This window comes from Vombatus ursinus, unplaced genomic scaffold (genome assembly GCF_900497805.2).
Source record: "Vombatus ursinus unplaced genomic scaffold, bare-nosed wombat genome assembly UNPS02009173.1, whole genome shotgun sequence".
In the NCBI taxonomy this organism is placed as follows: Eukaryota; Metazoa; Chordata; class Mammalia; order Diprotodontia; family Vombatidae; genus Vombatus; species Vombatus ursinus.
Window position 1 is genome coordinate 3,094,513 of NW_020948951.1, and position 27,615 is coordinate 3,122,127.

The following is a 27,615-nucleotide window of genomic DNA, read 5'->3' on the forward strand; positions in this document are numbered from 1 at the left end:
TGTGTGTGTGTGTGTGTGTGTGTGTGTGTGTGTGTGTGTGTGTGTGTAGGGGGCTTCATTGCCATTCAGCAGCATTATGGAGGATCCTTAGAGGAGAATGTATTTGAGTTGAGCTTCAAAGGAGAACTTCAAGTTAAACAGGTGAAGAAAGGGAAGGAGGGAACTGTTAGCAAAGATATGGAGGTGGGAGAGTATAAGGTGTGTTTGGGGGACCAAGAACAGTCCAGTTTAGTTGGAGTACAGCGTGTGTAAAGGTTGGGAAAATATGAGAAAAGAGAAGGAAATGAGCAATTATTAAATGCCTAATATGTACCATGGGCCGCTAGGTGGCGCCATAGTGCACAGAGCTCTGGGCTTGAAATCCAAAAGCCTCATCTTCATGAATACAAATCCAGCCTCAGACACTTCCTAGCTGTGAGACCCTGGGCAAGTCATTTAACCCTCTTTGTCTCAGTTTCCTCACCTATAAAATAAGTTGGAGAAGGAAATGACAAACCAATACAGTGTCTTTGCCAAGAAAACCCCCAAATGGGGTCATGAAGAGTCAGACTTGATTGAAAAGACTGAACAAAAACAAATAAGTACCATGTACCATACACTGTGGTAAGCTGTTTATAGACTTCATCTCATTTGATCCTGACAACAACCTTGGGAAGGCTAAAAAGTCAGACTGCCCCAAACTGTGTAAATCTCAGATCAGTTTGACTTTTACTTGCAAAGCTGTAGGGAATCATTGAAGGATTTTAGGGAGAGGAGTAACTTGACCTCATTTAAGTGTAAGGAAGATTATTCCAGGGGCTGAATTGAAAGATGAAGAGAGTGAAGGTAGGAAGAACTGAAAGGAAGTGTAATTGAATTCAATGCCTGGTTACAACTCTGGGTTTTAGGAGGTTATTGTACAGTTGGATGGTTGTGAAGATTAGTGACTAGGGTTGGGACTTTGAGGAGAGGAGGGGATAAAAATGAGAAGAGAATTCACAGGTATCTGATTGGACATGAGGAATAAGGGAGAGAGAAAAGCAAAAGCTAATATCCACACTTAAAAAATGGGAGACTTGGTGAATTACTTTCCCTCCCATAGAATTGATGAAGACTGAGCGAAGAACAAGGTTAGGAGGAGACAGGAAGGAAAAAAGTATTTGTTAAGTGTCTACTATGTGCCAGGCACTGTGCTAAGCACTTAGCAAATATTATTTCATTTGATTGTCACAACAACTCTGGGAGGTAGGTACTATTATTATCTCCATTTTGCAGTTTAGGAAACTGAGGCAGACAGAGCTCAAGTGACTTGCTCAGGGTCATAGCTAGTAAGTATATGAGGCTGGAATTGAACTTATGTCTTCCTGACTCCAGGCCCAGCACATTCTCCACTTTTTTCTGGAGGGAAAGATAATGAACTCAATTTGAGACATGCTGAATTTGGGGTGCCAGTGGGTGGGACATCCAGGGGAAGATGTCCTGTAGGCAGTTGAAGATACAGGTATGGAGCTCAGATGAGAGGAAAGGACTGGTGGCAATGATTTTTGAAGGCAACTCCACAGAGGTGATAGTTGAAACTGCGGGAGTCAATGTTCAGAAGCTGTTGTTTGGTCTCCAGCACTGAAGGTGCTGACCCAGGTGAGGCAGGGCCGAGAGGAGATCCAAGCCTACTCGCAGAGAGGTGAGCCTCCTGAATGGTAAGGCTTAAGTCCTGTATCCCCTTCTTAACCAGTCTACTTCTCCTCATTTAGTTTAGTCAGAAGAGAAGCTAACTCACAATGAAGGATAAATGGCCCCAATAACTGAGGGAAGAAGGTGGGGAGCTGGATGCCAGGAAGGCACCTTATGTTAGTCAGGCAACAGAGAGAATGATAGAAGGAGAACAACCAACCTGTGAGATCATTCTCTCTTATCCTCATTTCACACATAAGGAAACCAAGGTCCAGTTAAGTGACTTGTCATGATCAATAAGTGTCTGAGGCAAGACTTGAACACAGGTTTTCCTGACCTCAGGTCCATTGGTCTAACCAGTGTGCCACACCACTTCTTGGAAATGGACAGAGGATGTGGATTCTTCAGTGTGGATACAATGGAAGTCCATTGGGTTTGGGATTTGAGAAACTTGAGTTAGAGTTCTGACTATGTAATGTACTAGCTTGTGTGGCCTTGAGGAAACCACTTAACCCGTCTTAAGTTTCTTCATTTACAAAATAGGTTAGATGACCTGCTCATCAAATTTGTGGATGAAAAGTTTGAGAGGAATAGATCATGCTTTGGATGGCAGAGGTATGATCCAAAACAATCCTGTTGGCTAGAGCAGTGGTTAGCAAACTTTTTAGTCTTAAGACTCCTTTACACTCTTAAAATTATCCAGCCTCCCCAAAGAGCTTTTGTTTATGTGGGATGTATCTAGTACTATTTACCATACTGGAAATTGAAATAGATAAATTTTAAAATATTAATTCTTTAAAAACAACAATAAATCCATCACATGTTAAAGTAAATAACATTTTAAAATGAAAAATAATTGTATTTCCTAAAACAAGAACTTAGAAGAGTGGCATTGTCTTACATTTTTGCAATTCTCTTTAATGTCTGCTTAATAAAAGACAGCTGGATTCTCATATCTGCTCTGCATTCAAATTGTTGTGATAGGTCGTTTTGGTTGAAATATATGAAGAAAATTCAGCCCCACCAGGTATGTAGCTGGAAAAGAGAGGAATATTTTAATATCCTTTTCAGATAATTGTGGATATTCTTCTTTGAACTTGAGAAGTTGGTTCTATAAATGCAATATCAACTCAGTCTTCTTGTTGGCAGTTACATTTTCAATTCACTGGTCATGTTGCCTCTGGGAAACTCCCCCGTATACTCATGAGAGAGTGAGAATGGAAAAGGCAAACGACCTATGAAAATAGTTTTGACCTCATCGGCCTCCTGAAAAAGGTCTTGGGGACTTCCAGGGGTCCATGGAGCACACTGGGAACTGCTGGGCTAGAGCGTTAGGCTGAATCTAACAAGATCAAATTCAATAGGGCGTCAATGTACCGTCTTACTCTTGGGTTGAGAAAATCATCCAGACAAGTTGAGAATTGAGGAGATATGATTAGATTGTAGTTCGTCTGAAAAAGATTTAGGGGGAAGGCTTAGTGGATTTCAAGCTAATTATGACTTAGCAACCGGAAGAGGCTATGTGCCTTCGGGCTGCATTAGAGAGTCATGGTTTACTGTTATGTTCAGTTCTAAGTGTTACAATTTAGGAAGGACATTGATAAGGTGGCAAATGTCCAGAGGGCAGCCAGGATGGTTAGTGAAGAGCCTGAAGTCCCCACCATATGAGAATCAGTTGATGATGTTGGGGATGAATAGCTTGGAAAAGAGAAGATCTAGGGGAGACATGAATGAGAATAGCCTTCAAAAACATTTGAATGGTTGTAATGTAGAATGTGGATTAAGCTTGTCCTGGGGATAGAAATTTTGGGGGAGTGAGGTGGGGGTGTGTGTGTGTGAAGTGGGTAGGAATTGCAAAGAGACAACTTTAGACATGATGTCAAGAAAAACTTGTAACAATCGGAAATCTCCAGAAGTGGAGTGGGCTGCCTTGGATTGCTTTCTCTTTCTTTGGGGGTCTTCAAACAGAAGCCAGATGTCAGGCATGTTAGAGTGGGGATTCTTTTCATGTATGAGTTAGACCAAGTGACCACTGAGATCTCTTCCAATTCCAACATTCTGTGCTTATGGGATACACCAGAGAAGCTGTGAGGGTCAGGTGAGATTATAGATATAAGGTGTCTCATAAACTCTATTGGGCTATAGGGATGAGGGTGATTATTATACAAAGGGATAAAAAGCCATGAGAATGAGCAGGGTTGGATTTGCAAGAGCTGGATGGAAATCTCTTGTCTTCTGTGGGGAGGGCAAAAAGGAAATGCAATGTTCTTGGTATGAAACTCTGCTCACCAAGGTGTGTCCATATTTTCAGTGGCTGGACCAAGGGATCTGACTGGACTAAGGAAGTACATTGATCAAATCCGAGATGACACCAACCAAACCATAACTGAACTTCGAGATTTAATTGGTGAGAAAACACTGCTGAGCCTGGGTGAAGGGGAAAGGTGGGAGCATGAGAGGCATTGTGATATAGAGGAAAGAATGCTGGATTAGGGGTCAGAGGCTCTGGGTTTGGGTTCAGTCTCTGTTACTTACTAGCCGGGTGACCTTGGACAAGGTCCTTTTCCTTCCCTGGGTTTCTGTTTCCTTGTCTATAAAATAAGGCAATTGAACAAACTCATCTTTAAGTTCCCTCCTGGCCCTAAATCCTCTGGTGCTGTTACTGGCATCACCTTGGCTGGGGTTCAAGAATGGCCTACAGTGGCATCATCTTGTCCTTCAGGCTGCACCAGAAAGTCCTGTCCAAAGACCTGGCTTCCTTTTGGGGGAAGCTGCTACTTTTTCTCTACAGTGACCAAGAGCTGGGATGCTGCCAATATATTTTGCATGGAGAATTACTCTCATCTGCTCATCATCAGCAACACTGAGGAACAGGTGAGCCATTCCAGGGACCGGGATAGGTGGGAAGGAGGATATCTTAGGTAGGGACCAGGGTTTTGGTCCTCCAGGAGCTTATATACTGATGTAGTGGAACAACCTCTGGATTGGGAGTCACAAGATGTGGATTTGAGCCTTTATTCTGACACTTATAATTGGGTGATTCTGAGCAAGTTAGTTAATCTGTCTGAGTCTTACCTTACTCACCTGTGAAATGGGCCTAATCATCCTCATATGATGAATCCCCCAGGGTTATTGTGGGGAAAATGCTTGTCAACCTTAAAGCCTCGTAGAAATCGGTTATCATTATTATAGTTCTTTGATCTCTCACCCCATGGGCCAATAGAATTCACAGTAAGGATGTTTCCTGAGTACCCAGACTTCTAGTACTTTTCCTGAGTGAACTCAATGACACAGAGGACTGACTTAGCCCGCAAGTGACCTAGTGATTCCAGGACAAATGGAATGGGAAGATCTCCTGCTCCTCCAGGGCACCCAAAGCTCTGTGCTTGACTATTTTTTAAAAATTGATTTTTATTGATATCTTTTGTTTTTACTTCATTCAGATTTCCCCAGTATCTCTCCCCCACACAGTCATCCTTCAAATCAAAGAATTTTTTTTAAGAAGGAAGAAGAGAAAAAAAACTTCAACAAAGCTGACCAACTGTTATGTTTAAAAAGGTTCAAGAGACATAGTTTCTGAGTAATTTGCTCATTTTATTAATAAGACCAGCAGGTTATTAATAAAAAAATGGTCATTTGGCGTCTTTCTCTGACCAAAGACAATCATGGCGGCAGACTCACAGTTTATATATCCTTCCAATAGGGGCTGATGCCACCCCATCATCATGTCACCCCTGGACCGAGAAAATATCTCCATACCTGACCACTCCTTGGGCTATTTAGACAAAAGGATCTGTTTCCACCCAAGCTTGAGTAGAACACAATGGACTACTCCACCCTAGATTTAATTCCTTGCAAAGTTGGGTGGGGTCCACCTGGGAGAGTCAATGCAATCTCATCATCAGTGAAGTCCTCCAAGAAAAGGGAATTTTTTAAAATGAGGAATTTAAAAGAAGGGGAGAGCCTCTGAATCTTCCCAAGATATTGGTTATTAGTTATCATTTCTCACATAGCACATCGAAAAGCCTGAAGATGTATTCAATGTTCCACACTTGTGGACCTCCCTCCTCCACTGCAATGAAACAAGCCTTAGTGTCTTCTCAAATCTCTTCCTTAGGGCCATCCTTGTTGTTTTTTTTTTTTAATAGATTTATAATATCTTATAATTTTATAACATTCACTTCTGATTGTTTTGTTTTAATAGTTTTGTGACATTCACTTTCAATAGTCTTGTGGCTGCCCTTTTCTCCTTTGTCTTAGTCATTGCTTACTCTTGACTTTAGAGATGCTAATGGCATTATCCCCATCTCCATAGAGGAGGTTAGATCTCAGGTACTGGGGCAGGGGTGGGGTTTGTTTTTAGGATTACAACATGGATTTAGAGCAGGAAGGAACTTTAGAAGTCATTGAGGCCAATTTCATCACCTATTGGAAATTAAGGACTGAGAAATGAAATGATGCTTCCAATATCATATAGATAGTAAGTTGCAGAACCAGGATTTGCACCCCAAGTCCTCTGACTTCAACTCCAGTACTTTGCTTTGTACCTGTCATGTCCCTGGTGGCTCTGTCAGCCCCAGAACTTGTTAGGCAGGTGGGTTATTACGTCAGATTGTCATGAGGAGAGTTCCTCACTGGGCCATGCTTGGATTAGAGACAACAGTACAGCTTACATTTATTGAGCACATTAAATTTTATATAGCACATTGCATAAATCAGTTCATTTGAGGGCAGCTAGGTGGCACAGTGGATGGAGCATTGGACTTGGAATCAGGCAGGCTCATCTTCCTGAGTTCAAATCTGGCCTCAGACACTTGCTAGCTGTGTGACCCTGGACAAGTTATTTACCCTATTTGCCTCAGGTCCTCATCTGTAAAATGAGCTGGAGAAGGAAATGGCAAACCACTCCTTTGCCAAGGAAACCCCAAATGGGGTCACCAAAAATTGTACAGGACTGAAAAATGACTGAATAACAAAAAGCTTATTTGAGCCTCACAAGCACCTATGGTTGCCATTATTCCAATTTTATGAATAGGGAAACAGAGACTTAAAGAAGTTAAGTGATTTGCCTAATGTCACACATAAATGTCAGGGGTGGGATTCAAACTCAGATCTTGCCTGAGTCTCCCAGCATACTACCTCAGTAAAGGCAGCCCAGTGGATAGAGCACAGGACCTGGAGTCAGGAAGACTTATATTTAAGTTCAGCCTCATACACTTACTAGCTGTGTGACCCTGGGCAAGTCACTTAATCTTTGTCTATCTCAGTTTCCTCATCTGTAAAAAGACGATAATAACCAATCTATTAGAGTCATGAGGATTAAATGAGGTAATATTTGTAAACCCTTATCAAGTGCCTGGAACATACTAATTAGGTACCAATAGGTACTAATTAACTACTTGTTAAAGAAAAAAGTGAAGACCTTTGGGTTTGGAGTCAAATAACCCAGGATTTCAGTTCTGGGTCTTATATACACTTATTTCCTAGGATAGTTGTGAGGAAAGTAATTCACAAGCCTGTAAGTTCTATAGGAACAGGAATTATTATCTTTTACTTAGATGCCTTCTAGGGTTAATTAAAGGAACAAAAGGAGGAAACTCATTGGTTGTTGAAAGCCAAATGTAAAGGCTTTTTTTTTTTTTTTTTTAGAGGCAATTGGGGTTAAGTGACCTGTCCAGGGTCACACAGCTAAGAAGTTTCAAGTGTTTGGTCTGAGGCCAGATTTGAACTCAGGTCCTTCTGACTTCAGGGCCGGTGCTCTATCCATTGTGCTACCTAGCTGCCCCCAAAAGAAAATTCTAACCAAGATCTTTAAATAAGATTAAGGATTGGAATAAATGGCTAACAATTAATGATCAGTGAGACAGGTACCAAATTTTATTTTGGCCTTTGTTTTCTTTAATAGCTTATTATAAAGGCATCCTCTTTTAAAGAGATTTAAGAGGTACAGTACTGTCGAATGGGAATAGTAAAGGATGCTGCTAAGAAGCTATGTGACCTCAGATGAATAACTTAGGATTTCTGGACCTGTTTGTCTTTCTTTTAATTGGATGGAATTGACCTAGATCAGGAATTCTTAACCTTCTTGGTATCATTGACTTCTTTGGCAGTCTGGTGAAGAACCTAGACCTCTTCTTTTAATAATGTCTTTAAATGCATAAAATGAAATTCATAGTATTAAAAAGGAAATTAATTATTTTGGTGTTTAAAAAGCTTGAGACATAATTTCTGGATAATTAATCATTTTATTAATAATGCTAGCATATTACCAATAAAATGGATCTTGAATGTCAAAGACAAATCATGAATGGGCTCACAGAGTGGGTGTTCCTGAGGGTGGCAATCAAATTTGATTGGTTAACAATTAATGATCGAGGAACCTGTTTTAATGAGGTGGGTGGGAGTCTAGCATTGACCTGGTCCATGGGTCTGATCACTTCCTTCATAACCATGTCCCAGGTGCACACAGTTAACCCTCTGCATTAGGTCCAGGGTTATAGCCAACAGCTTTGTCTGGCTTTAAAACCTAAACTGGTTGGGATCATATAATTAGAGGTGAAAGGTACCTTAGAAGCTATATAGTCCAACCTCTGATTCTATGTATTTTGCACATGAGGAAACCTGGGCCCAGGAAGAAGAAAAGACTTGTCCAAGGGCCCCTAAAGAGAGAGTCACCAAAGGTTCAGATTATTTGCTATCTAAGTAGCAGAGCTGGGATTCCAAATGAGGCCCTCTGATTCTGAATCCAGAATTCTTTTCACTGTCCCATGCTGCCTCATGTTTATATGTATATATATGTGTGCGTGTGTGTGTGTGTGTGTGTGTGTGTGTGTGTGTGTGTGTATGTGTATAGTGTGTATATACACTTTATATGTCATTTAAATTGCCCAGTGTTGGGCAATCTAATCAAAGAGTTTTGCTCCACCCAAACCTGTATAGAACACAGTGGGTTTTCCCATCTTAGATTAAATTACTTGTAAGGTTGGGTGGGGTCTGAACAAGATTGAGGAGAAAGTTAGTTAAAACTCATCATTAAATTAGCTGTCTTTCAGAGTTTGAACATCTACAGCCTTCTGAAAAATCCTGGTCCTAATTCAATAGTTAATTATTAATATGAAGGAGAAATAATCATTCCATTATATTGAATATGTATTTGTTATATTAAATATTAATTATATTAAAATATAATTATCAAAATAGTTTTTAAAAAGACATCATGGACCCCTGATGAAGCATTGTCTGTCTTTGAGAGCCCTTTCAGCTCTGACTATGTAGGATTCCACAAAAGCATCTGTGTATCTTCTGGTTATAGTGAAACATATTAATTTTTGTTATTGTAGAGAGATATTTAGAAATATCCACAAAACCACACAAATTGTAGGATCGAACTTAGTTGTTGACCGGGGGGCGGGTTGGGGGTGTGGAGGGGGGGGGTTGTGATAGCCACAGGGATGAAAAGAAGTGGACACGGCAGAGGCAGGAGTCCCTGGCAAGTGCTGAGTTACTATGTTACTGAGAATCCAAAAATGGCTTGGGAAGTTCTTTTCAAAAGCAGTGATGCTCAAGACAGAACTAAAGGATGGAAGTGGTTAGAGCAGCAGGAGGGAGAGACTGGGCAATGTGGTCAATTTAGTGCTCTGGCTGTGGACTCATGCAGATTTCTATTTCTAGAATTTTGTGTCGGAGACCCATTCCTCAAAGCGGACCTACTGGCTGGGGCTGACTGACAGAAAAGTGGAAGGGGTGTGGCAATGGCTGGATGGGTCCTTGCTTACTTTAAGGCAAGTTCTATCTCCAGGGTTTCTACCTCTTCTGCAGTGGAGCTAGATTGTTTGGGCAGAAGAGTTTTGGGAACAGCATGTACACAGATAAGTGAATGCAAAGTATATACAAAAAGACTTTGTATTTCCAAAGTTGATTAGTCCATCAATATGTGGAGTAGGGAGTGCATTTCAGGTATGGAGGATGCATCAGGTGCACAAGGGTTAGAGAGGGCAGTACTAAGGTGATGGCTAATCCTCCCATCTTGGCTATGACATAGAATGAATGAATGAAGTGGAGCAATGTGAAGAAAGGCAGCTGAGATAGATTGGAGCCAGGTTGTGGCAGGTTTTAAACACTAGGATGATAAGCCAACATTACCCTAGGTGACACAGTGTGATGCAAAGCTGGGAACAAAGTAGATACTTAGTAAATAAGGTTAATGGGATGGGGATAATCCTCTCAAGAGCTAGGGACTACCAAAACCTGGTCCCACTCAGCAGTACTCAGAGGAGTTCTGACAGGGACTTCCTGAAAAGAAAAGTCTCCTTCCTAAAAGCAGTGAGTTTTGGGGAGAATTAGGGGAGGAGGAGGAGGAGAAGGTGATGGTGGTGGAGGACGAGGAGGAGGAAGAATGAATTTGTTTTAGAGAGAGGCAGATTTCCATTTGAACTAAGGGAGAGCTTGCTAACAATTAGACTGTTCCAAAGTGGAAAGAGTTATCTTGGTAGGTGTCACAGACCCCTTGGGCAATCTAGTGAAACCCCTAGACCCCAACAATGGATATCATCAAGCTCCCAGGCTACTATTATTGTGGGGGTTGTAACTAGCATTTATATAGCACTTTAAGATATGCAAAGTACTGGGGCAGCTAGGTGGTATAGTGAATAGCGCTCCAGCCTTGGAGTCCAGAGGATCTGAGTTCAAATTTGACCTCAGACACTTGATATTTACAGCTATGTGACCCTGGGCAAGTCAATTAACCCTACTGCCTAGGCCCTCCCTGCAAAAAAAAAAAAAAAGAGATTTGCAAAGTGCTTTACAAATATTTCATTTGGATCCTTACAGCAACCCTGGGAGGTGGGAATTTTATTATTCTCATTTTACAAATGAGGAGACCGAAACAGTTAAAGGTTAAGTGATTTGCCCAGGGTCACACAGCTAGTAAGTGTCTAAGGCTGGATTTATTTGAACTCAGATCTTCCTGACTCCAGGTCTAGGACTTTATCTACCATACCACCAATGTGTCTTTCAGGTGGGAGAGAATAGGTAGCCTGAGATAGGATTATGCAGATCACAGGGGAAGGAGCAGAGCTAGGTGGAGTAAGTTAGAGCAGATGATGTAAGTTGTTACCCAGAAAATTTAGTTCTGAAGTTTAGGAAGGTGACATTGTGACCTGTCAATGGATGAAAGGGGCACTAAACATAAATACCTTTATTGTTTCAACTCTTCTCTCTTCTCTCTAGCTTCTGGAAGCTAGGGGAGCCCAATAATATGTACAATGAGGACTGTGTCATCATGCTCCTAGATGGCCAATGGAATGACGTATCTTGTTACTTGAGCACATACTGGATTTGTGAGAGGAAATCTACCTGTTGATTCTTTCAAGTGAAGCTGTGGCTGGACCCAGGGCCTCCTCTTCTTAGATGAATGTTCAGATTTGGGGTAGAAACTTACCCTTTCAGAAAATGTTCCCCAAGTCTTTGCTTGTCAAGGGTCTCAGACTGCTATGACATTGATTTCCTCCCCACAACACCTGACTCAGCACTGTCCAGCAAGATGGATGTCAGTTTAATTTCAAGGACCAGGATTTGGGTCTGAACATACTATAACGTGACAATAAACAGTGAGCTGTGTCCACTATGAGGTGGCTAGGATGAAAGTGGCGGGTAGAAGATCAATTTGGGCCTTGGCACTTGGTCCCCACAACTTTGATGACTTCATTGGCCATTATGCAGTTGAAAACCATCACTAGTCCCAAGGAATCTTAGGAGTTTGGGCTGGGGGTTTAGGTTTACTTCCAGACAGATCAAGGGTTTGCTTTGGTCCAAGAACTCTGAGTCCCTGCTTCAATCAATATGGGTTGAGTTTTAAGGAAGGCTCTAGGTCTCATAGGGTTTCCTGGATAAGAGAAAACATAAAACTGGGCTAAGCCACTTAGTTGCTGTGATTTCTCTAGATCCACTCTGGAGGTTTGAGCGGAACTGAACCAACCTTTGACGGATAGGTGAAGGAAGGCATCTCTTACCACATTTGATGGATTCTGGAATGTCTTCAGTTAGGTTTATCCCAGGCAGAGCGGCAGAGTGGGAGTCCATCATTGACGTGGTTCATGGGTCTGATCACCTCCTTCATACTCATGTCCCAATTGCACATAGTTAACCCCCTGCATCAGGTCCAGGATTATAGCCAACAGCCCTGTCTGGCTTTAAAACCTAAATTGATTGAGATAATATATTTAGAGGTACCTTAGAGGTCATATAGTCCAACCTCTGATTCTATTTATTTTGGACATGATGAAACCTTGACCCAGGAAGAAAAAAGGACTTGTCCAAAGGCCCCTAGGTTTAGGGTTATCAAAGGTTCCAGTTATTTGCTATCTAAGTAACAGAGCTAGGATTTCAACTGAGGCCCTCTGATTCTGAATCCAGAATTCTTCTCACTGCCCCATCCATGCTGCCTCATTGGTCATATCTTTAGTTATATCTATTTCTCTCTAAGTATTTCTACACACACATATACCCACCCATACACATATACGCTCATGATATATGCTTTATGTGTAAGTATATATTACATATAAATATATAAAGTTCACATACACAGACACACAGACACACAGACACACACACACACACACACACACTCACACACATAATCACACACTTTGCTGGCTTGAATCTTAAAACTAAGATCATGGCCACTGATCACTCCCTGGCAAATAGAGGGGGGAGAAATGGAAACAGTATCAGATTTTATATTCTTGGGTTCAAAGATTATTGCAGATGGCGACTGCAGCCAGGAAATTAAAAGATGCTTGTTCCTTGGAAGGAAAACTATGGCAAATTTGGACAGCATACAAAAAAAGCAGACATCACTTTGCCGACAACAGTCTTTATACTCAAAGCTATGGTTTGTCCAGTAGCAATGTATGACTGTGAGAATTGGATTATAAGGAAAACTGAGCACCACATTAACAACGCTGTTGAATTCTGGTGCTGGAGAAGACACTTGAGAGTCCCTAGGGCAGCAAGGAGAGCAAATCAGTCACTTAAAGAAATTAATTCAGGCTATTCACTGGAAGGACAAATACTGAAGCTGAAGTTTAAATATCTTGGCAGTGTAATGAGAGGATAGGACTTATTAGAAAAGACCCTGATATTGGGAAAGATTGAAGGCAAAAGGAAAAGAGGATGGCAGAGGATGAGATGGATAGATAGTGTCATGGAAATAACAAACAAACTTGGACGGACGTTCAGAGATAGTGGAGACTAGAAGGGCCTGGTGTGCTATGGTCCACAGGGTCACAAAGAGCTGGACACGACTGAACGACTGAACAACAATGCATATCTACTTCATTTATATATACTTATATATATATATATAATATATATATGTATTTTTATGTATACACTTATAAAACTTGTCAAGAAGTGGAAAAAGGAACAAAATTAAACTCTTTTGGCTTCAGATTCTTTTCTGATTGTCATTATTTTGTGTATACATGTTTTTAGGCCTGTAAATCATGTGTAGAAATAAATTTGTGTTAGCTTTTTTCATCTAACATGACTTCATGTGTACTTAGTGGCGGGCTATGTGTCTGTCCTTAGCCCTTTATTCTACCTAAGGATCTGAGAAGCTTATCCTTGGCAATTGATCAATCAATAAACACTTATTGAGTGCCTAGCATGTATCTGGCATTGTGTTAGGCACTGGATATACTTGTATTAAAGTAAAAGAGTTCCTGCCTTCAGGGAACTTACATTTTATTTGGGAGATAAGGATATGACCATTTCCTTAATAATACATTCTAGGATTTTTGTCCGGAATTGATGTTGACCTGGCTAGCCTATGGTTTGTAGATGATTCTGTGTAGGCACAGGCTTCCATCCTTGCCAGACCTGGCTGGCTTTACTTTATGCTGGCCTTGACAACCATGGCAGTGACAGCTGATGAGGAAGAAGATGTGGTCATGGAAACTGAGGCAGACAGAGAGTAGCAGCTGATGCAACTCAGGCCCAATCAGGGCACCACCACCTCTGCTGCTATTACCTCCATTCCCTACTGTTTGTGGATAGGAAATAGGCTACTGCTGCTCCCTGTGACTGTCACCCATTGTCCCATGATGGATGACAGCTGTTTGGGGGCATCTGAAGCATTCTGATGAGCTGCTAATATTCCCTCCAGCATATTTTTTTGTAGCCGAGGCTGTGGCCACCATGGAACAGCTCTAATATAACTCAAGTCTGGTCTGCATTATGGCTTGTAGTTGTTCCCCAAATTTCCTAGCGGCCATCTAGGAAATCCTCCACTTTCCACCAAGAGGAGAAAGGTATGTTTTGTTGTGGGCTCACCAGGGCCAAGATGGGTCATTATGTAACCTGTAGCCCAGGGACCTTCAGTATCCTTGACTAAAACAGACTGGGTCTGATCTTATGAACTTACCTCAAAATGGGTCAATTTCTACATTTTGGCTTGTTATAACACTTCCATGTTGGAGTTTGCTTGGGGGAAATTTTTAAATACAGCCTAGGTATAGCTTGAGCTAGCCTTTCCCATATATGAGTAATGGAGTCTCATTAGCTTTCATACAGACCCTTAAGGTATCAGTGAACATCTGGCTCAAAATGTCTTTATTTTATTTCACAAAAAATGAAAAAGGATGCAACAGACTCATGATTACCTCCAGGATCAAATATAAAGCCCTGTTTGGCTTTTCAAGCATTTTGTAACCTGACCCTTTCCTACTTTTCCAGTCTTCTTATGCCTTACTCCCCTCCTCATACTCTGGGTTCTAGTAAAAGTGACCTTCTTACCATTCCTTGCACATCATGTTCCATTTCCTGACTGAGTATATTTTCTGGCTCCTCTTCATACCTGGAATACCCTTCCTTATCATCTTTGCTCCCCAGCTTCCTTCAAACCTCAGCTCAAGTCCCATGTTCTTCAAGGAGCCTTTCCCAGTCCTCTTTGGTCTTTGCGCCTACCCTCTGAGATTTCACATTCATACTGTATATGTCTTCTTTGCATATAGTTTCTGCATCTTGTCTCCCCCATTAGACTGTGAGCTCCTTGAAAGAAGTCATATACATATACATATATATACATATATATACACACACACACATATATACATATATATACATACATACATATACATATACACACATACATACATACATACATACATACACACACACACATATATATATTTCCCCTTTGCATCCTCAGTGCTTAGTACAGTGTCTGGCACATAGTAGGAGCTCAATAAATTCTAATTGACTAGTGGTGGGCTATGCTGTTCTTAATAGTTGGCACAACAGTGGGTTCTTCTATCCCGTTGAGCCTAAACTAGTAAACGACCTTGGAGGCAGCCCAAGTCTCTGAAACCCAGCCAGTAATTCCCTGTGTACTTTTAGTAGGATGCCAATGAACATGCTCACACTCTCTTTTGGGAGGTGCTTTTCAGATGCCTCCAAGCGAAGACACATACCCTGTAATACTATTGAGATGGTCAGGGCCCTCATCAAATTGATAAGGAGCTTTTCTGATCACCCACTCCCTGCTTCCAAATGCAACTAATCAGAGTCTGATCACTTTTCAGAGTTTCAACTTATGTTGTTGTAGTCATTATATGTATTATGTATGCAGTCATGTGCGTATTCTGCTTATTTTACTCTGTATTGTTTTGGAGACTTGGGTGCCTGCCTCCATGATCATTGACCAGTTCAGGCTCAGTGGTATGGAAGAACTCACCATTGTGCCAGCCACTAAGAACAGTGCAGTCCACCATTAGTCAGTTAGCAATAATTAAGCACATACTATGTACTAGGCACTGTGCCAAGTATTGGGGCTACAAAGAAAGGACCCCTCCCCTTAGTCACTTCTCTCAAGGACCTCACAGTCTACTTAGAAAGACAAAATGCAAAAACTATGTACAAACAAAATGTTTAGACTAGGTTGATCAACAAAGGAATGGAGAATGGGAGAATGAATATGAGAGCTGCAGTAGAGATGAAAATGATAACATTTAATAACCCATTCCATTTGAGAGGCGAGAAAAAGGGAGGAGTTCATCACCTCAAGGTTTCAAATATGGGATACTTGGGTAGCAGGTGATGCCAAAATTAGGAACAGGGAAGTCAGATGGAGGAGCAAGTTGAAGGGGAAAGATATTGGGCTAGATTTTGGACAAGGTGAGTTTGAGGTGCCAATGGGACATGAAGGTCCAGTAGAAAACTGTGGTGTTAGCATGGAGCTCAGACCAAGAAGCCAAGACCAGAGACGGACATTTGAGAGTCATCTGGAGAGAGGCAATAGTTGACCATGTGGGAGTAACCATCCATCCTACACCTGCCCCTCCTCCAAACTCCTTTTGAGGTGTGGCATATTCCAGAATAGGAAAGGTACCTGGCAGGAGAAGGGGGTGTATCTAGAGCAGAGACAGCTTATTGTAAGAAAGATTCAGCTCCCCAATTCAAAGCTTTTCTAGACTACTGCCCCAGGCATAGAATGCAGCCCAGGATGAAATGCTATGGAATGAATGCCTTTAGCTGTCAACAACTTGAAAAGGAACATGAGGTGAACATCTATCATATTTCTGGCGAGGTTCAATGATGTTTCTTTCTACCTTGGCTCCCTTGGAAGCAATCCTAGTGATGAAGGATGGCCAGAAGAGGCCCCTGATCCCAGGGGGAGGAAGGAAGGCCTGCAAACAGAAACAGTGAGAATGACAAAGGAGGCCAGAAGTGCAGCCATTGACCCCAGAGGGATTTGACCAACTTTGATGTTCATACTTATCTGTCCTACCCATAATTGGTGCATTCAAAGATGCTGGGGCTCTGCTTATTCTACACTGTTACATTTGTAAAGGCCTGCAGCTCCCTTTTTCTTATATATAAGAATATATAAAGAATATAAGACAATGCTCACCATAACCAAGGAGGGTCACTCAGGATCAGCCTACATTTCTCAGAAGAGTTGGTTCCCTGGAACTCTGCTGTTCCATCTCAATGGACCAGAATGACCATCTAGACCAGATGGTAGGAAAGCAAATCAGCACACGTCCTTGCATCTTTTCTGTATGCTTGTATGTTACCAGTGGTCTGTATCCTATTAGATTGTAGGTGGCATAGTAGATACAGTGCTGGGTGAGTAAGAAAGACCTGAGTTCAAATCTGACCTTAGACATGTACTAGCTTTTTAACTCTGGGCAAGTCTCTTATCCTCTGTTGATCTCAGTTTCTTCATCTGTAAAATGGGGATAATGATGGCACCCAGGGTTGTTGTGATCAAATGAGGTTATAATTGTAAATTATAATTGGCACAGTGCCTGGCACATAGTAAGCACTACACAAATATTAGTTATTATTACTACTTTCCCATTTAGATTGTAAGTTTCTTGAGGGCAGGACTGTCTTTTGTTTCTTTTTGTATCCTCAGTGCTTATCATAGTGCTTCGTACATAGTAGGTGCTTAATAAATGTTGATTGATTGATTTTTAGAAACTCTGGTGTTTGGATCAAACTGAATGTAGAGCTGTGCTTCTGTTCTTTTCAATCTTCTTATTGGTGTGGCAGACCCAGCCTTTGCCTTGTTGTAACCTGGAAAAGCCTTGGATTTTTCAGCCCTGTTCTAGTTTTAGTTAATGATCCGTCTTTGCCATGGGCACATAATCATTGGGCCTGGCACTGCTTCCCTTCTATCTTTTTCCTTCTATCTCTACCGTAGTTGAAGTCTTTTATACCTTTAAGTTTCCAGGCTAAAAACATCCATTTCCCTAGTGATTGGTATATATCACAGCCTGTGACTGCAAAGATGGTAAACTAATTTAGGTTCTCCTGAATGGGATACCACTGTTCTACGGAAAACTTCTGGGACTACCTGACCCTAAGCTGCCCTAATGCATGGAGTGAGAATGGTCCCAGGAAAAACTTGATGTATTGATGTATCAGTTCCTGCGGCAGCCCCTGTCAAAGTCACAGTGGATTCCCTGCTTTTACCTAAAGACCAACGTACCTGAGGGTCTCTAGTACCATCCCTGGTTGCACCTCTTCCCTGCCCTTTGGAAGTGTCAAATTTGGAAGTGTCAATCTTAGCCCAGTGAAGAATGCTGGTGGGCTATCCCCACTGTGATTGTGTTAGCTGCTGCCCTAGTAGAAGAAATGCCTGTTCCCTAGCACATAGGTTCCCAAAGTGGGAGATACCACCTCCTAGGGTGTGCTGGAAGGATCCGGGGGGCAGTAGTAGCCTCAGGTGCAATTAGGGGGCATTGAAGGGTGTGGTGGAAGCATAAGGAAAGAAGAGAAGAAAATTATGAAAAATTGTTCATACATGTTTCATCTGTTGTGTAACAGAGTTAAAGTTATGGTGATTACATTATTTTCCAAATAAACACACAAAATGCAAAGTATAACCAATCAATGGTTAAGTCTGCCAACAGGTCTTAACAATCAAGTGAGCAGGTGAGCATGTCACACATTGTTGGGAAGTCCAGCATGTACTGGCAGGAATATGTACCTCATGTAATGACTTGCTTACAATATAATATTATACAGTTACATGATGCAGTATTGCACCATTGAAATTTCAATTCAGGAAAAAACCCACAAATTTACAATGAATTATTAAATTTAGGATGTGTCATTTTAAAAAATTTCTATTTTTTTTGAAATGATGCAAATTTCAAAATAACCATTAAAGGGTTAAAGAAAGTAAATTTCCAAGGGGGGACACTGAGTAAATTTTTTTTTTGAAAAGGGGGCAGTAGGCCAAATAGGTTTGGGAACCTCTGCGCCTAGCATATTTCCTGTACCATCCCTTTATTTCTCTCAGTGATTCCTTGTGTATCTATAGTTAAACCACGTTGATCTCTATTAAACATAATAAATTAAATGGCCAATTTAAAAAAAAAAAGGATTGACTGGCCCATCCTTCTCAGATGCTCCTTTAAATCATAGCAATGGATCTTAACTTACCTGAAATTTATGGCACTTGGAATCCTTACTCTGTCATACTAAGTCTTAACCAATTTTAGTTTGTGTTTAGTTTGTGTTCTTGTGTTTACTTACACAAGAAATGCTGAAGCAGGTCTGAACGATGTCTATCTGGGATTGTGTTCTGTCTCTGACAGGGTCTGACATCTGCAATCTATCATGCTGACTTCAGAAAGTTAGGGAAGCGTCTTGAATGTTACTAACTTCACCTTAACAAGCCATTACGGATTTGTCATCCATGAATTTATCTATGGTATTCTTTTTTTTTTCAGTCAACAATAATTTTTTTTCAATTTTTTTAAATTTAATTTTTAAATTTATTTAAATTTATTTTTAGTTTTCAACATTCACTTCCACAAGATTTTGAGTTCCAAATTTTCTCCCCATCTCATCCCTCCCCCCACCCCAAGATGGAGTGCATTCTGTATACCCATTCCCCTAATCTGCCCTCCCTTCTATCTCACCTCCCCTTCTCTTATCCCTTTCCCATTCTATTTTCCTGTAGGGCAGGATAGATTTCTATACCCTACTTCCTGTATTTCTTATTTCCTAGTTGCATGTAAAAACAATTTTTTAACATGTGTTTTTAAAACTTTGGGTTCCAAATTTTCTCCCTTCTTCCCTCCCCTCCCACCCTCATTGAGAAGGCAAGCAACTCCATACAGGTTATACATATGTAGTCATGCAAAACACTTCCATAGTAGTCATGTTGTGAAAAAGTAAGTATGTTTCCTTTCATCCTATCCTGCCCCCCATTTATTCTATTCTCTCTTTTGACCCTATCTCTCCTCAGAAGTGTTTGCTTCTGGTTACCCCCTCCCCAATCTTCCCTCCCCTCTATCAGCCCCATGTTCTCTTGTCCCCTTCCCCTCCTATTTTCCTGGAGGGTAAGATAGATTTCCATACCCAATTGAGTGTGCATGTTATTCCCTCCTTAAGTCAAATTTGATGACAATAAGATTCACTCATTCCCTCTTCACCTTCCCCCATTTCCCCTCCACTGTAAAAGCCTTTTCTTGTCTGTTTTATGTGAGATAATTTACCCCATTCTACCTCTCCCTTTCTCCTTCTCCCAGTATAATCTTCTCTCACTCCTTAATTTTATTCTCCAGATATCACCCCTTCATCTTCAACTCACCCCGTGCCTTTTATCTAAATCTATCTATCTCTAGATACACATACTTATAATTTTTAACCACCAACTACCCTAATACTGACAAAGATCTAATGAGTCACAAATATCATCTTTCCATGCAGGAGGAATGTAAACAGTTCAACCTTAATAAGTCTCTTATGATTTCTCTTTCCTGTTTACCTCTTCATGTTTCACTTGAGTCTTGTATTTGAAAGTCAAATTCTCTATTCAGCTCTGGTCTTTTCATCGAGAATGCTTGAAAGTCCCCTATTTCACTGAATGATTATTTTTTCCCCTGAAGGATTATACTTAATTTTGCTGGGTAGGTGATTCTTGGTTGTAATCCTATCTCCTTTGCCCTCTGGAATATTATATTCCAAGCCCTGCAGTATGTTAGTGTAGAAGCTGCTAAATCTTGTGTTATCTTGATTGTATTTCCACAATACTTGAATTGTTTTTTTCTGGCTGCTTGCAATATTTTCTTCTTGACCTGGGAACTCTAGAATTTGGCTACAATATTCCTAGGAGTTTTCCTTTGGGGATCTCTTTTAGGAGGTGATCAGTGGATTCTTTCAATTTCTATTTTGCCCTCGAGTTCTAAAATATCAGGGTAGTTTTCCTTGATAACTTCTTGAAAGATGATGTCTAGGCTCTTTTTTTTTGATCCTGACTTTCAGATAGTCCAATAATTTTTAAATTCTCTCTCCTGGATCTATTTTCCAGGTCAGTTGTTTTTCCAATGAGATATTTCACATTGTTTTGTAATTTTTCATTTTTTTGGATTTGTTTTACAGTGTCTTGATTTCTCATAAAGTCACTAGCTTCCAATTGCTTCATTCTAATATTTAAGGAAGTATTTTCTTCAGTAATCTTTTGGACTTCCTTTCCCATTTGGCCAATTTTGCTTTTGAGGGCATTCTTCTCCTCATTGGCTTTTTGGACCTCTTTTGCCATTTAGGTTAGGCTATTTTTTAAGGTGTTATTTTCTTCAGTATTTTTTTGGGTCTCCTTTAGCAAGCTGTTGACTTGCTTTTCATGATTTTCTTGCATCACTCTCTGTTTTTCCTTTAATTCTATTACTTGCTACTCAAACTCCTTTTTGAGCTCTTCCATGACCTGAGACCAATTCATATTTTTCTTGAAGGCTTTGGATGTAGGAGTTTTGACTGTGTTGTCTTCTTCTGGTTGTATGTTTTGATCTTCATTGTCACCAAAGTAAGATTGTATGGTCTGACTCTTTTTGCGCTGCTTGCTCATGATCTCAGCCAATTACTTGAGTTATAAACTCTATGTTAAGGTAGGGGTCTGCTTCTAGTGTGGAGCATGTACTGTCCCAAGCTTCAAGGTTTTGTGCAGCTGTTTTCAGAGATACTTCTAAGGACCTGTACATTTTCAATTCTTCCCAGGTGCTATGATGAAGGGTGAGGTGTTTACTCCTTTCCTGGCCTGTTCTCTGGTCTATGAGTGACCACAAGCACTCTTTTCTGTCTTGGAACTGTGAGGAGCATTTCCTCTCCACAGCCACTACAAGCTCCACCATGCCAGCACTCCTCCTCGCCCCAGGACCACCACCTAGAACTATGACCCAGATCCAAGCTCAGGCAAAACAAGAGAATCCTGCACCAGCAGAGAGAGCCCTACAATCCCCCTCTGGTCAGCCACTCAATTCTCCCTCAGTCCATGGGCCAGAAGCTCTGGAAGCAGCTGCTGCCCCAGGACAAAGCTCGGGGACTGGGGCTGGGACCGAGCTTCTTTCTCACCACTGCAGTCACGGACTTTTCCCTCTGACCATCTAAGTTGTCTTTGGCGTTCATGGATTGAGAAGTCTAGAAACCACCACAGCTGCCTGCTATTCAGTCCTCTGAGGCCTGCTCAAGGTTTGCTGAGGCCTGTCTTGCCTGCGTGCTTATACCAGACTGCGATCCTTTCCCTGCTTAGCTTGATATACCTTTCTGATCAACCATCCAGGCTGTCTTGGGCTGGAAATTTGCTTCACTTTGTCTTTTTGTGGGTTCTGATGCTTTAGAATTTGTTTAGAGCCATTTTTAATAGGTATTTGGAGGAGTTTGGGGGAGAGCTCAAGCAAGTCACTGCTTTTACTCTTCCATCTTGGCTCTGCCTTCTTATCTATGGTATTCATGAAGCAACAACATAGTCCTAAATTTTTCCTCATAACTCCTCATGAACCTATCCTACACAATCCGGTATATGGTGGGCATGGGGAACTTCCAAACTATTGAACCCTTTGCTGGTGCTCATTCTCTGCCAAAAAGTAGGGAGAATAGGACTTTAATTCAAATGAACAAGAGGAGGTAACCCATTGACTGATGAAAGAAGTCATATGTATAGTGTTTTGATGAAAACCTGGCTTAAAGTCCCCAGAACTCTGGGAAGGAGTCTTTTTCTACAGTAAAAGAAGCAAAGTGACCTTCTGGAGGCTTCTCACACACTTCACTTCATCTCCTATGCCTCTACACTGGTCGAACTGTCCTCTAGGCCTGAATGTACTCTCCGCTCTGCTCTATTCCTTAGTGTCATAGGAAGACTGGGCTCTCATTGGCAACGTCCCTGCCCCCAACCCCCTTACACGTGAGAGCGCAGTCCCCTTATTACTTTAGAATTCTTTGTTTCTTTAAAACTTAGCTCAGTTTGTGCATTCTATAGGAGGCCTTTTCTGATCTCCCCAGATGCTAGTGTTTTCCCTCTAATAAATACCTTAAAGAAAGTGCGCAGCACACAGAAATGGATACACTGAATGTCAAAAGGGAGATACTCACTATAAAAGACTGTATGCAGTACTATTAGGGTAACTGTTCAGCAAGAGTAGAGAAGTAGATGGTTAACTGAAATAGTAAGTCTCTCTACCAGATCACTGGTTGGGATCTGTGTTGGGCTGGGGTTTACAAAAACGAAATACATATATGCATCATATATGCATGCACACAGATACATACATGCACATATAAATATGTGTATAGACACATGTATGTGTGTGTATGCATATATATATGTATACATACACACACGCATCTATACAGACTGTGTATATGTTTGTATACAAAGAAATATTCTGATCAAGGTCTATGAATATAAGATTTGAGACAGAAATAAATGAATAATATGTTTTTAATTTTTTTGACTTTTATATTTAATAGTATTTTTTCCCAATTTACACATAAAGATAACTTTTGTAAGATTTTGAGTTCCAAATTTTTCTCCCTCCCTCCCTTTCATCCCACCTCCCCAAGATAGAAAGCAATCTGATATAGTTTATACATGTAGAATCATATTAAACATATTTCCACATTATTCACGTTGTTAAAGAAGAATCAGAACAAAATGGAAAAACCATGAGAAAGGAAAAACAAAAACCAAAGAAAGTGAAAATAGTATGCTTCAATCTGCATTCAGACTCCACAGTTCTTTCTCTGGGTATGGATAGCATTTTCAGCATAAGTCTTTTGGAACTGTCTTGGATCGTTGTATTGCTGAGAAGAACTAAGTGTATTATAGTTGATCATCGCACAATGTTGCTGTTACTTTGTACAGTGTTCTCCTGGTTCCACTCACTTCATTCAACATCAGTAAGTCCAGGTTTTTCTGAAATCCACCTGCTCATCATTTCTCATACAACAATATTATTCCATTCCACAACTTGTTCAGCCATTCTCCCAACTGATGGGCATCCCCACAATTTCCAATTTTTTGCCACCGCAAAAAAAGCTGTTATAACTGTTTTTGTACATGTGGGTCCTTCCCCCTTTTTCATGATCTCTTTGTGATACAGACCTAGTAGTGGTATTGCTGGATCAAAGGGTATGCAGTTTTATAGCCCTTTGGGCAGAGTTTCAAATTGCTCTCCAGAATGGTTGGATCACTTCACAACTCCACCAACAATGTTTTAGTGTTGCAATTTCCTCCCATCTTCTCCAACAAAAAATGAATAATATAGCAGTGTTAAGGATGAACTTTGTCCTGCCCCACCAGCAGTGCTTAAGGATGACACTCTTACATATAGCCAGGTTCTTTGCAGTCCCATGGATGAGAGTATAAATATGTGCTGCAAGGTGAAAGCCACACCTTTTAGGGACTCTCAGGGGCAAAATCTCTGAACTCTAACCTACTACTTGGTTTGTTACCTTATTGAACACAACCTGGGTTTGAAGACAATCAAGATGTCTATTCTTGTATTTCCTCACAAATTACTAAAATTTCAACATTTCTTTAATTAGATAAACGTCTTTTCTCGTAAACTTTCTTCTCTAAGGATCAGACCCTGGTCTCATAGCAGACAAAACATCAACATTGCTGATTTTGTAATTTATTAATGGTGAAAGAAACAATACAGAGAGGCATAGTGAAATATTCCAACAACATATCAACTATGGGAAAGATCACAACCAGAGTTACTTGTATCTACTGAATGCAACTGTTGACTTCTTCTACAGATCCCGGAAGGACAGACTTATCATTCAACACTCTCAGGATGGCAGTCATGGTCTCCCAAGAATTCTCCTCCAGACTTTTCTGTAGAATGTCTTCTCTGCAGAATAAGAGTTACACACAATTCTCTCCAATCATCTGTCACTCCTTTCACAAACTCTAGGGATGACAGTTAATTTCTTCTGCTTCTGTCTCACAAACGGAATGGTGGTTAACTTTCCATGGAATGACATTAACACTGTCTTAGTCTCAGTTTCTTTCAAGAGTTTCAGTTGAAAATCCTTTACTGACCACAACAGAATAAAATTCTGATCAATAAAGGACCTTTGAAAGATTCAAACAAAAATGGAGGCTAAATAATATAATCCTAAAAAATATGTGAGTCAAAGAACAAGTCACAGAAATAACAGATAATTTTATCAAATAAAATTCAACAATGAGAGAACACTCAAACTTTTGGAATCTAGTCAAAGTATTCATTAGAGGAAAATATATCTCTCTGATTACTTTCATCAACAAGAGAAAAGCAATAGAGCAAACTAGAAAGACAACACATTTAAAAAAAATCCAATTAAACAAAAATGGAAATTCTGAAAATGAAAGGAGATAAAATCGAAAATCCATTGAATTGATAAAGAAAACTAAGAGATATTTTTTTTTGGAAAAGAAAAACAAGTTAACAAAATGGACGTACTAGCTAATTTGATAAAAATAAGAGGAAAACCAAACTATCATTACTTAAAAATTAAAAAGAAAAATTTACAACAGAAGGAAAGGAAATGAAGTAGTTAGAAATTATTTTGCCCAATTATATGTCAATAAAACTGATAATTTTGATTAAATGAATGAATACTTACAAAATACAAAAGAATAAGATTAACAAAACAAGAAATAGAGAATAAAAACGACCCATTCTCAGATGAAGAAATTGAATAGGTCATAAATGAACCCCTGAAAGGAAAAAACCCAAGGTCCAGATGGACTTACAAGTCGTCTATCAAAATGTTTGAAGGAAGATTAAGTTCAATATCATATAAATTGTTTGTATACACATAGACAGACAGAGAGAGAGACAGAGAGAGAGGGAGGGAGAGAGAGAGAGAGGAAGAGAGGGAGAGAGGGAGAGAGAGGGAGAGAGGGAGAGGGAGAGAGAGAGAGAGGGAGAGAGAGATAAGGGATCCTACCAAATTCCTTCAATGAGAAAGATATGGTTTTAATATCTAAATTCTAAAGGGAGAAAGAAGAGAAAGAAAATGACAGGCAGATCTCTAATGACAGGCAGGTCTCTAAAGAGTATTGAGACAAAAATATTAAATAAAATAATAGCAAAGAGTCTACAGTAACATATTAAAAATTATACACCATTATCAGGTTGGATTTATACCAGAAATGCAAGTTTGGTTCAATATTACAAAAACCACGAACACAGTAGACTGTGTTAAAAATAAAAATAGTAAAAACACATGACTTTGATAGATGGAAAAAGAAGCATGGAAAGATCTATATGAATTGGTGCAAAGTGAAGTAAGCAGAGCCAAGGAAGCAACAGACACAACAACTACAATGCAAACAGAAAGACAACCACAAAACCATCAAAAGGGAATATTATAATATTGCAGACAACAAGCATGATTACAAAGAAGAGATTTGAGAAGATATTAAAATCTTTGAGTTTCTCTCCTCACTCCTTTGAACATCAGGGAGGTTCATGGGTGTGGCACATTGCTCATAGTTCAGACTTTTTCTGCATATCAGTTTTGTTGATTTCTCTCTTCTCTTTAAAATATATTATTTGTTATATGATGTGGTTCTTTGGGACAGGGTAATGGGGAGATACACTGGGAGAAATTTTCACAATGTTAAAAAGAGATATCAATTTTATACACACATATATATTTGTATGAAAAAGCTTTAGAGAAATACAATGTAAATTTACATTAAATAATAAAAAACACAGGACTATATAAAATAGTGTCTTTTCGCAACCAAAAGCTGGTGTTATATAATGCTAGAGGACTTTCCAATATCAGGGGTAATAGATCTGACAGGTAGTTTTTTTACTGCTCCACTTATTGGCTTAATTAGGCTGATACTTACCCTTTCTATCTAAAAAATGGACCCATTTTGGTCTTATCTTAGAATAGGGTGTGAGATGTTGTTCTATGCTCACTTTCTGCTAAACTACTTTTCAGTTTTCCCAGAAAGTTTTGTCAAATAAAGAGATTTTTGCCCCTAAAGCTTGGATCTTTGGGTTTATCGAGCACTAGAATAATATATGTATTGTGTACTAATTTATTCCACTGATTCATCACTCTATTTCTTAGCCATCACCAGATTGTTTTGATGATTACCATTCTGTTATATAGTTTAAAATCTGGTACTACTAGGTCGCTTTCCTTCACTTTTTTTTCCATTGATTCCTTTAATATTCTTAACCAGGCCTGTATAACTTGCCCAGTGTACTAGCCACATATGGACTCTCCAGCCACTTGCAGCACTCCAAAGGATTCTTCTACATACAAGGATGTTTTCCTCTACATTTTTCCTCTGGCTGCCTAAAATCCTTTGGCATGCGGCAAAGTTATGCAGGCCTGTTCTTAACCTTTTGTCCTTCAAGATAAATTTTTTTTTTTTTTTTTAGATCTATAATATAATTCTTTGGTAGTTTGATTGGTATGGCACTGAATAAATAAATTAATTTAGGTAGAATTGTCATTTTTATTATATTGGCTCAGCCACGAGCAATTAACATTTCTCCAGTTTAGATCTGTCTTTATTTGTGTAAAAAGTGTTTTATAATTGTGTTTTTATGGTTCCTGGGTTTGTCTTGCTAGGTAGTCTCCCATTTGATATTGTCTGAAGTTATTTCAAATGGAATTTCTCTTTCTTCTCTTCCTGCTATGTGTTGTTGCTAATATATGGAAATACTGATGATTTATGTGGAGTTATTTTATATTCTGCAACTTTGTTAAAGATGTTGTTTGTTTCAATTAGTTTTTTAGTTGGTTTTGTTATGTGGAGTTATTTTATATTCTGCAACTTTGTTAAAGATGTTATTTGTGTTTCAATTAGTTTTTTAGTTGATTTTGCAGGGTTCTTTAAGTATCCCTATCATCTGTAAAGAGTGATAGCTCTGTTTCTTCATTGCTTATTTTTATTCTTTCAATTTTTTTCTTGTCTTGTTGCTATAGGTAACATTTTGGGTACAATTTTAAATAATAGTGGTGATGATGGACATCCTTGTTTAAAATCAGAATCTTATTGAGAAAGCTTCTAGTTTAACCTCATCATACAAATAATGCTTGAAAATCAAGACATCACTCTCGTGATGTCATTTGTCTTCTTGGAGAACAAAGTATCAACAAAAACAACAACAACAACAACAACAACAACAGATAGATACAACTTAT

General features: G+C 39.8%; 1 protein-coding gene across 2 annotated transcripts in view; it reads left to right on the top strand.

Annotated features, from left to right (window-relative positions):
* CLEC17A (C-type lectin domain containing 17A) overlaps positions 1-13,090 on the top strand; it is a 21,088-nt gene extending 7,998 nt beyond the window's left edge. Inside the window, exons 7-10 of one of the 2 annotated variants that reach the window (XM_027851038.1) lie at positions 3,962-4,057; positions 4,373-4,524; positions 9,322-9,431; positions 10,879-13,090. In XM_027851038.1, the coding sequence (XP_027706839.1) occupies positions 3,962-4,057; positions 4,373-4,524; positions 9,322-9,431; positions 10,879-11,011 (491 nt within the window). In that variant the 3' untranslated portion in view covers positions 11,012-13,090. Of the gene's footprint in view, positions 1-3,961; positions 4,058-4,372; positions 4,525-5,093; positions 5,234-9,321; positions 9,432-10,878 lie in introns of those variants that run through there. The other variant, XM_027851040.1, reaches the window with a different exon arrangement.
* The last annotated feature ends 14,525 nt before the right edge of the window (positions 13,091-27,615 follow it).